Source organism: Cajanus cajan, chromosome 7 (genome assembly GCF_000230855.2).
Source record: "Cajanus cajan strain Asha chromosome 7, NIPB_CcT2T_4, whole genome shotgun sequence".
Classification (NCBI taxonomy): Eukaryota; Viridiplantae; Streptophyta; class Magnoliopsida; order Fabales; family Fabaceae; genus Cajanus; species Cajanus cajan.
This window is the reverse complement of record NC_138523.1, coordinates 59,650,295-59,660,128: the sequence shown is the minus strand read 5'-3', so window position 1 is coordinate 59,660,128 and position 9,834 is coordinate 59,650,295. Positions and strand designations below refer to the sequence as shown.

Sequence of the window (9,834 nt, the reverse complement as noted above, 5' to 3'; positions counted from 1 at the left end):
AAGTTATTATTAACCCTCTTAAATGATAGCATTTCATTTAAATATATGATATGATGTTGTTTATCATGAAGTTTTCAATAATTTATAACAATTTATTATATATTTTATTTTTTTATATTATTTCTTAATATTATTATATCTTATATCTATTGTTGTTATCAATTTTTATTTATAAAATTAATTAAATATCATTTTACTCAATTTATTAAAATAAATCATGCATCACACGGATATCAATCTAGTTGTATCTAAAACTTAAATAGTTTTATTTATTTTTTATACCAAAAAGAATTCAGATGATACAAGAATGAAGTAATTTCATTTGAGTACTTCCAATAGGATCCACTTATACACATCATTCATTTTTACTCTTCCTCGTACAAACACTTCAAAACACTTCATTTCTACAATGAAACAACTTTTCATGAGTGTTTTCAATGGGTCCCATCAAAAAACTTACATCATTGTATTTTATTATGAACTTATTTATTAATTTATAATTAATTAATTAATTATAAAATAATTAATTTAAAAAACAACCAATTTTTATTTTATCATCATTTAAAAAAATTGTTGGAACAATAAAAAAAGTAGTGACATTATTAATAATTACTTTTGTTAGACCATGGATTTTAGAAATTTGAATTTGTGGGTTGTTAATAATTTGGCATCAAATTAAACCATGGATTCTAGTTTGAATCCATATAATGAAAGAAGAATTGATTTTTTTTGAAAGTGATAGAGATAAATTTAAGATGTTTAGTTGTGCAATTTTTCTTATGAAAAACCTTTATTTATATGTAAATGAAAAAAACGCAATAGTAAAATAAAAAATATATAATTTTTAATATTTGTTGGTTTGTTTGCATATTATTAGCTAAAACAACTTTTGTCTAGAAAATTTTTTTATTTCAATTGTTTACAACGGTCACGGACTAAAAAGCAACGTCATTTCCTTGATAAAGTTGTTTCGTGAACTACAATTGTAGATGCTCCAAGTTTTATATTTTATATAAGCAACAATTGCTTATAATAAAAATGTTTGTTGTTTATTTTTTCATTGTTATTGTTATGTATTAGTCATTTATTTAATATCATGTTGTGCATTTATCATTATTTATAATTATGTATTTTTATTAATTTCTATTTTTAATAAATTATATTGAAATTAATTAAAATATTACAATAATTTTTATTATTTAATATTTTTATACAATCTTATTAAATTATTTTGATTTTATACAAAATTATGTACGAGTAAAAATATCTTAAATAAACTTTTGATCTCTTAAACATTATAGTCGTAGAATTCAATCAATGTAATACCTAATCAATGTGAATTACTTTCACTCTATTTCTTTAAGTCGGTTAGTCGCTCTTATTCTTGTATTTTATTTTAAAATTTAAAAACATAGAAGCACTTTCTTTTTCTTCTTTCAATAATTTTATATTAAAAAAATTCTAATGATAAAAAGAATACCCATATTTTATATACAAAATTTAATAAATATTTTTATCATTTAATTGCTTCTTAAACCATTTATTGCTATCTTATAAATTCACTAACCATCCCACCACTCTATTTTAGACTCACTAACCATTCACTACTTTTAATAATCATCGCCTTTTTTTCCTTTTTTTTTTCTTTCGTTTTCTTTTAATCTCTTCCCACTCTCTTATATAAATTATTTATTATATAAAATTAAATATAATTTGTATAGTAAAATATTTATTTATCACAAATTTTAATTATAATATAATTCATATATTTAAATAATATTATAAATTTTAATTATATAAAATAAAAATGTACGGTAGGGTTAATTATTTTGTCGCAGATAAACTCTACAACCCCATGTAAATATAAATAGGAACTAGCCTAACGAAGCGCAAAAGACCGAGTTCGATAAATTGTTAAGAATTGCATGAAATTATTTACATTGCAACATTGAAACAAGTGAAGTGCAGCAAACAAATAAGACATATGAAATATAAACGTGAAAATAATGCTTATGCAAGCATAAAATTACCATGGTATGTTGCGTGAAAGGAAACCTCCACAAACATCAACACGTCTCTATTTGTTGGTATGAATTACTTGGACTTAACTATATTGTTGGTTTTGCGTCTTTGTCTACTTTGATGATGCTGTATGCTTCATTTTAAAATATGTGATTATTTCGTGTTGCTTTTATGTTTGAACTAAGTTTCAAAACTGTTGGTGCTATTTACTGGAATCAGACAGGGTTACTGACTGCAACTTGCTTGATAAAATGACTGAAACAAACTTGTTTGCATAAGCAAAATCTTGATGGGGAATAATTCGCTTTGTAGTTTGTACGAATTGGATTGCTAGTGAGTTCATATTATGCACTGCTATGCTGTACCTTCTGTTGGCTAAAAGAGTACAAATTATAACATAACAAGCGAAGAGGGGAATGCTGTTGCTAATGTACTATATTTGGTATTTGATTACGCTTTAAGTTGAATTTAATATAATCCATCTGTTTAGTTGAGAGATTTAGGTGACTGTTGCTTTTCACTATTGTGCTATGTGTTTTTGAGGATGGAGTATGTTATGTTTGATTAAATGTCTAAATATCCATGTTTTTGTGTTTAATGCTTGGTAACTTTCCTAATTTTGATTGTGATGGTTTAGTCTTCATCATTCTGGGAGAACTATTTTTTTCCTAATGGTGATTAAGTTGTTGGTCAAAGGTCTTTAATGTCAAGAAATATGAGATTGGATTATTCTTCAATCTTGAACTGGGGTTTGAACTTTTTGCTGTGCTAAATTGGGAATTGAACATTTAGGAGAGTAATATACTAATCATGCATTGTCATAATCCATGGGTCATCCTGGGTTGTTTGATTCAGTTCAAATTTCTTACGGATATTTTGGTTGACCCTAGTTCGTGTTTTCTTAGGTCATGGTGCATCAATACTAAAATCTTATTTTTCTGCATTTTCATTGATTGAAAGTGATATGAAATTGTGGGCTGTTGGAAGGTTTTATGAAATAAATAGCTTTATTACAACGAACTATAAAAGAAGACAGGTTCCTTTATTTCTTCATTTGATCAAATAATCTGTTTCATCTTTTTTGTTTAGTTAGGAACTTAGGTTTAGGCCTGAGGGCTTCCATTATGTCTTAATATGATTTCCTGTTTACTTAGCTGGCTCTACTTCGTTAATGCCTCATTTTTTAAATTCAATTCAGAGGACTCACTGGACCCTAACCATTGTATTCTATGTTTCTTAACAGTGTTGCCTGGGCTCACACTTGCTTGGATGATACATAACACTTGAAGCATTAGATCTGCAGGTTTTACAAGATATATCTGTAAATGCTTGGTGTGTCATTGTCGTGTAAAATTACAAATATATACCCAAATTTACTCAGCCTTCTTGATAAATGCAAATCAATGATTGAACTGAAGCAACTTCATGCTGTTGTGATCTCCTCTGGTTTATCTCAAGATGACCAATTTATATCCAAAATTCTTTGTTTTTCTGCTCTATCCAATTCAGGTGACCTTAACTATTCCTACAGGGTTTTCTCCCAGCTTCCCTGTCCAACAATTTTTAACTGGAATACAATCATAAGAGGCTACTCAAATAGCAAAATTCCAAACCATTCACTATCTATTTTTCTAAAGATGCTGCGACTTGGGGTTGCACCCGATCACTTTACATACCCATTTCTTGTGAAGGCATCAGCACGCCTTTTAAACCAGGAAACTGGTGTATCTGTGCATGCACATATTATAAGAACTGGGCATGAGTCTGATAGATTTATCCAGAATTCTTTGATCCACATGTATGCTTCTTGTGGGAATATTGTGTGGGCTCAAAGGGTATTTGATAGTATACAGGGGAAAAATTTGGTTTCATGGAATTCCATGTTGGATGGCTATGCTAAGTGTGAAGAAATGGCTATGGCTCAGAAAGTTTTTGAGTCCATGCCAGAGAAGGATGTTCGGTCATGGAGCTCTTTGATTGACGGTTATGTTAAGGCTGGGGAATGTGGGGAAGCTATGGCTATCTTTGAAAAGATGCGGGCTGTTGGGCCCAAAGCCAATGAAGTCACCATGGTGAGTGTCTCATGTGCCTGTGCACACCTGGGTGCTTTAGAGAAGGGGAGAATGATACACAAGTACATAGTTGACAGTGGATTGCCATTGACATTGGTCTTGCAGACTTCTCTTGTGGACATGTATGCCAAATGTGGGGCAATAGAGGAGGCTTTGCTTGTATTCCGTGGTGTCTCTAAGAGTCAATCCGATGTGTTGATTTGGAATGCAATGATCGGAGGTCTTGCAATGCATGGTTTAGTTGAAGAATCCCTTAAATTGTTTAGGGAAATGCAAATAGCTGGTGTTGTGCCTGATGAGGTCACATACTTGTGCTTGTTGGCTGCCTGTGCCCATGGAGGGTTAGTTAAAGAAGCTTGGTATTTCTTTGAGAGTCTTAGTAAATGTGGCATGACACCTACAAGCGAACACTGTGCTTGCATGGTAGATGTGCTGGCACGTGCAGGTCAATTAACCACTGCATACCAATTTATTTGCCAAATGCCCATAGAGCCAACAGCTTCCATGTTAGGTGCTCTTCTTAGTGGCTGTATTAACCATAGAAATTTAGCTCTTGCAGAAATAGTTGGCAGGAAGCTTATCGAGTTAGAACCAAATCATGATGGTAGATATATTGGCTTATCAAATGTTTATGCGGTTGACAAACGCTGGGATGATGCAAGAAGCATGAGAGAAGCTATGGAGAAAAGAGGGGTGAAAAAATCACCTGGGTTTAGTTTTGTTGAAATAGCTGGAATCCTTCATAGATTTATTGCTCACGATAAATCACATTATGACTCAGAGGAAACTTATTCTATGCTAAATTTTGTTGTCTATCAAATGAAATTTAGCTGTCTCAAAGACAATCATGAAAGATCATTGAATGATACATCAATGGAAGATGACTTGCATCTCTTTTGAGTAGATGGTGTTAAAAGTTTGTACCAATATTATTTTTGGAAGAATTATCATCTGGAGCTCAAAGTCATTTATCAGATCAGAAGTCCTTTTAGTTATGGGTTTAGCAAAACTTTTAGTTATGTGTTTTTGGAGTTCAGAGATTTTTCCTGCCTTAAAATTGAGGCACCATTCTCTCACCATAATTTTTTTCTTCAAAAAAAAAAAAGAAAAAAATTCAGGCAATATGAAGGTTACAACTCGTTAAATGTAAATTTTTGAACTGTAACTACCAGTTAATGAGTGGGAAAAAAATTTGCACTCCCAAATAGTTAGATGTACTGCTTCTTTTATTGCAATGTATTTTTATCTTTTGTTCCTGTTGCAGATATATCGTCAGCTAAAATTAAAATGATAAGTGACCAATATGACATGAGTTAATCAATTCGATCTTTATTGGAATTGGATACAGTGGTCACAGTGAAATATATCAAGTATTCTTGTTATCTGAAATGAACTTGATGTTCCAGGTTCAGATTTTTTGCTTGCTGATGTTCCAGGTTCTTACTTGATGTCCAGTATTCTTGTTGCTGATATTTTTTTTTTATTAATAGGTTTAATTTTTAGATTGATTGATTCATTGAAAGTGAAATTATTTTCTTCAACATTTGACCATTATTCTGGTGAAACATATTCCTTCCCCCCTTTATTTAAGATGGTGCAAGCACGAATTCTTTAATATTCCAGATATTGATGAGTGGATGCTGTTCCATTTCTCCATGTGAAGTTGGAATTCTTGTACTTCGCATGTACAAATCCATATAGTATATATGTTGAGATAAAACTTCAAGATTAAGCATGCAATGGTTGATGTTTAGGTTAAAGTCTATTATTGACTCGAATAATTGACAAAATATTTATCCTTAGGCTAAATAGCACATTACTTATTTTGTATAGAACTTATCAGCTTTTGGTTCCTATAAATAGCACATTACTTCCTTTTTGTTATTTAGAGAACTTGTGTCTTGCAATGATTAGAGTACACATTTGGATCATTGTCATTTGTGGCATTGCTATTGGCATTCTACATCTTGATTTGTTTGCGTATCCTTCAGAACATGTTGCCCTTCCTCTTTACTTTTTCCCCATAGAAGAATATACATGCCAGCAATAACCAAGGCAGATCCTGCAATACTGCTTATTGCAGATGGAGATACATTAGGTGCAGTGGAATGCAGAAAGGGTGGAAATCATTAAAGAGTGATTAAAGAAATCAACCTTCCCAGGTAAATTTCCTCCTTTAGTACATAGAAATCAAGCACAGCTACAAATATTTGTATAAGGGGGGTAAAAGCTGCGGTGAAAACTGGACCCCTTTGTTTGACACACCATGACATTGCCACGTAGCACAATCCTGACCCTACCAATCCCTAGGCTCACATAAACAACAAATTTGAATCTTTTAATTGAAATGCTATCAATATTTAGATTTGAAGTTGGAATTTGCAAAGAAACAGACTATTTCAAAATAGGTTTAAATGACGCATGTTATTGTAGAGAATATACTTACAGCATATATAACACTCATTATTTCTAGCTTGCCTCTGAGAATCCACGAAGCATTATTTCTCTTGATGATCAAAGTTAATATTGCTGATTGAGTAGCAGCAAAAAGTGACAAAATAGCTGTGCTAGAGTATTGACATGGGTATTTTTTGCTAATCTTTGCTTGTATAATGAACCATGATGACCACAAGAGGCAACCTACAGTCAAAAGTAAGGAACCTATGATCCATTTCGCTAACTTGGCAGTTGGTGGTGTATTTGTTATTTTGTTTGCCATGTGTTGTGATTGTGGATTGATAAGGGGCATTCCTTTATAAAGGACCAATAACATGGCTCCACCAATGCAGACAAAAGTTCCCATGACTTTTGCTTTACCACTCTTGCTTTGTATGTTCACCTTCTCTATCCTAGAAAAATTTCAAGCCAAAGGATCAAAAAATTTGTGTTGTATTCCACAATCAAGTAATACCCTTTTGTTTAACTTACCCAAATGGGACCGCCATAATGAATGTAAATACAGGCACCATGTTGAGGAACGCACATGAGAATGTGGCAGAAGTATATCCAAGTCCGACAAGATATAGGTATTGGGGAAATGTTACTCTGAAAAACATTAATAAAATATTAAAATATAAACTCAGTGACTAGTTATACCTGTTACAATTTGTTGAAATATGAGGTTTTGCCATTTTGGGTATAGAGGGATTAGGTTTCAAGATATTCTGAGATTTTGCTAGCCACTAAGCACTAGTTATATTACAATTAAAACAACATCAATACAGAACCAGAAGCGTATCTTTAGTTACAATATTACTTACCCGAGTAGAGCACTGAGGAAAAGGAGACTTATTATGTGAAGCTCCAGTTTGTGTTTTCTGTAAAAAATAGAAATTTGCTCTGTCCAGTAATTTGTAAAATTTGGGTAGTTCTAGAAGTAAACCTGAGTCACTAAAGGTGACTTGTATACAAGACAACAAACGAGGGCAAGAACATTAACTAAAAGTATATGTTGATTTAAGGGGGCAGAGAAAAAGAATGCAACAACCATTCCCCCAACTAAATAGGGTTGGCTATATATCAAACAATGTTATAATAAATGAAATTGGTTCTTACCTGTCAAAGAAGCAGGCCACAGGTGCCATGAAGATAAATGAAATTGCCTGTCTATATGTTATAATGGACATGTAGTCCACTCCTTCATTAAGAACCTTCTTCAGAAGTAAATTGACAAAAGCCAGAGCCAAGTTAACTAGAATCATAATAGAAACTGGCTTGCATAATTCATTGCAATGTGTCAACATCATTGATTTTGTTTTTTAACTTGGTACTTTGTTGTTTGTTAGGCTTTGGAAGAATGGTGCGACTCCAATATATAGAGGAATTTAATAGCCTCCAAGAGCATGGGAATAAACATGATGACATGTTTTTCACTTTTGCTTGTTTTAAATTTCCCAATGTGGAAACTTACATGTAATCTTACTGGACCAACTGCCAAGTGTGGTGATATTCGTTCATAGAACTTGTTTAGATACAAGTTAAAAGTATTTTTTTTAGAGTTTTTCTATTGAAAATAAATAGTATTTTTTGGTAGAAAAATTCTCAAAAGTATTTTTAAACTTGTATCCAAATAGGTTCATAGTTATGGATTCACCTCATTCTATTGTAAATTGGGAAAATATCAGATCAATTTTGTTGCAGTCAAATGGCCATATTTTACACGTTGATTCCTTTCACATTCTCTTGCTGAAATATTGTGCACCTGTAATCAGTAAAATAAAGTGCTAATAAATTAGATCACGTGTTATTTATCTCATAAGAATTAGCTTCTTATCTTCTGAATAAGTATAATCCAACATATGGTACCGCTCTCTGAACCATCACCTTCTTATCTTAGTGAATATGTGTGTGCATTAGAATTTCACTAGTGGTTGTAACTTGTAATCCACACTAGAAAGTTGTGAGACAGATGACATTGTCTCCCATTTCTTTTCCTAACTGGAATCTCTTTTTCTGATTTGCTGGGCACCTTATTTATTTATTTGTTTTATTACAAGCAAGAACAAGATGTCAAATCTTGGCAAAAGAGAGCAGAAAGTTGAAGGATGCGAATTGCAGAGTCGTCTATATTGACTAAAGTTTCATCGCATCATGGCCAAATTATTATTATAAAGCTAAAGCTCGTCGTGCTTGATATTCTGAGAATACGATTTCTGCTCAGTTTTCAACACATCTCAACAACTATTTGGTGGGAAGAAATTATTGGAATGCATTAGAAAGATAAAGTCATTTCCGAGTTTAGTTCTGAGTTTTCTAAAAAATAAAATATGCTATGCACCGATGGTGTAAAAAAACAAAATTATTACCTATATTCTTATTTATAAGACTAAACTTGCAGTAGTTATTCTTCTATTGCTGATATAATTTATATTGTCTCATTAATCATTTTTAGACTAAAATATCTTTAATTAAAGTATGTTCTCTTAACTTGTAAATTATATTAATTATAAATTCTTTAAAAAATATGCACCTTAATGAATTAGAAGAAAGATGAATATTAATTATGAGAGATATGTCAATGCATTCTAAGACATAAATTCTAATTGGTTAGAAGATATATAAGTATACACTATAATATAAATAAGATAAAGTTATTATTATCAATTAAATTAACTAATTTTTTAATTTTGATGAATTAAGTAATTAGATATTATAGATAGCAACGGTGGTATATACTATAATAATTTTTTATTATTATTTAATCACAAATCATTAGTTGATTTTTATAATAATAATAATTTTAAAAATCATATAAAAACCTTTTTAGTTGAATATAAACTCTTTCAAAAAGAAAATAAAAGAAATAGACACTTTTATCGGGAAGGAATATCCGTTCCATTTCTACTGAATAAATTCATTTCACTTTTGAAATTTTAATTTTTTATTATAGAATGGGTTTAAACAATAAAGAATAATGATATATTTTATTTCATTCAATTCTACCCGTACTCTTGTTCATTTCATTATCTTAATATATTCTTCCTCTAGATCTGTGACCATAACCCTTTGCTTAGTAGAGAAGGAATTGAAGGAAATGGAAAGATATGAATGAAATTGATTAAATAAGAAATAGAAGAAAAAAAAAATAGAACAAATTCAATTATGATGTGTTATATGTATATACTCACATTCGATTATGTATGAACACGAATATGGGTAGTAACATATTTATGAATGAATATAATGTTTTAAAAAATAAATTTCACACAAATCTAGTTAATTCGTCAGGATTTTTTATTTT

The 9,834-nt window shown here is 30.9% G+C and overlaps 2 protein-coding genes across 4 annotated transcripts; one reads left to right on the top strand and one right to left on the bottom strand.

The window, feature by feature from the left end:
* The first annotated feature begins 1,825 nt into the window (after positions 1 to 1,825).
* Positions 1,826 to 5,522, top strand: LOC109795815 (Pentatricopeptide repeat (PPR) superfamily protein). 2 transcript variants are annotated; one of them, XM_029270768.2, is made up of 2 exons: positions 1,826 to 2,087; positions 3,266 to 5,522. In XM_029270768.2, the coding sequence occupies exon 2, from the start codon at positions 3,348 to 3,350 to the stop codon at positions 4,992 to 4,994; it is 1,647 nt and encodes a 548-aa protein (XP_029126601.1). In that variant the 5' UTR covers positions 1,826 to 2,087; positions 3,266 to 3,347; the 3' UTR covers positions 4,995 to 5,522. The 2 variants fall into 2 exon arrangements, with proteins under 2 accessions (XP_029126601.1, XP_029126602.1); XM_029270769.2 differs by lacking the exon at positions 1,826 to 2,087 and adding an exon at positions 2,112 to 2,452.
* Positions 5,523 to 5,843: 321 nt separating this feature from the next.
* On the bottom strand, positions 5,844 to 8,215 carry LOC109795956 (WAT1-related protein At3g30340). Of its 2 annotated transcripts, XM_020355534.3 has the most exons (6): positions 7,650 to 8,215; positions 7,355 to 7,411; positions 7,023 to 7,139; positions 6,541 to 6,943; positions 6,249 to 6,400; positions 5,844 to 6,164 (listed from the first exon to the last, which is right to left on the bottom strand). In XM_020355534.3, the coding sequence occupies exons 1-6, from the start codon at positions 7,838 to 7,840 to the stop codon at positions 6,044 to 6,046; spliced, it is 1,041 nt and encodes a 346-aa protein (XP_020211123.1). In that variant the 5' UTR covers positions 7,841 to 8,215; the 3' UTR covers positions 5,844 to 6,043. The 2 variants fall into 2 exon arrangements, with proteins under 2 accessions (XP_020211123.1, XP_082916463.1); XM_083060337.1 differs by lacking the exon at positions 7,355 to 7,411.
* Positions 8,216 to 9,834: the final 1,619 nt, after the last annotated feature.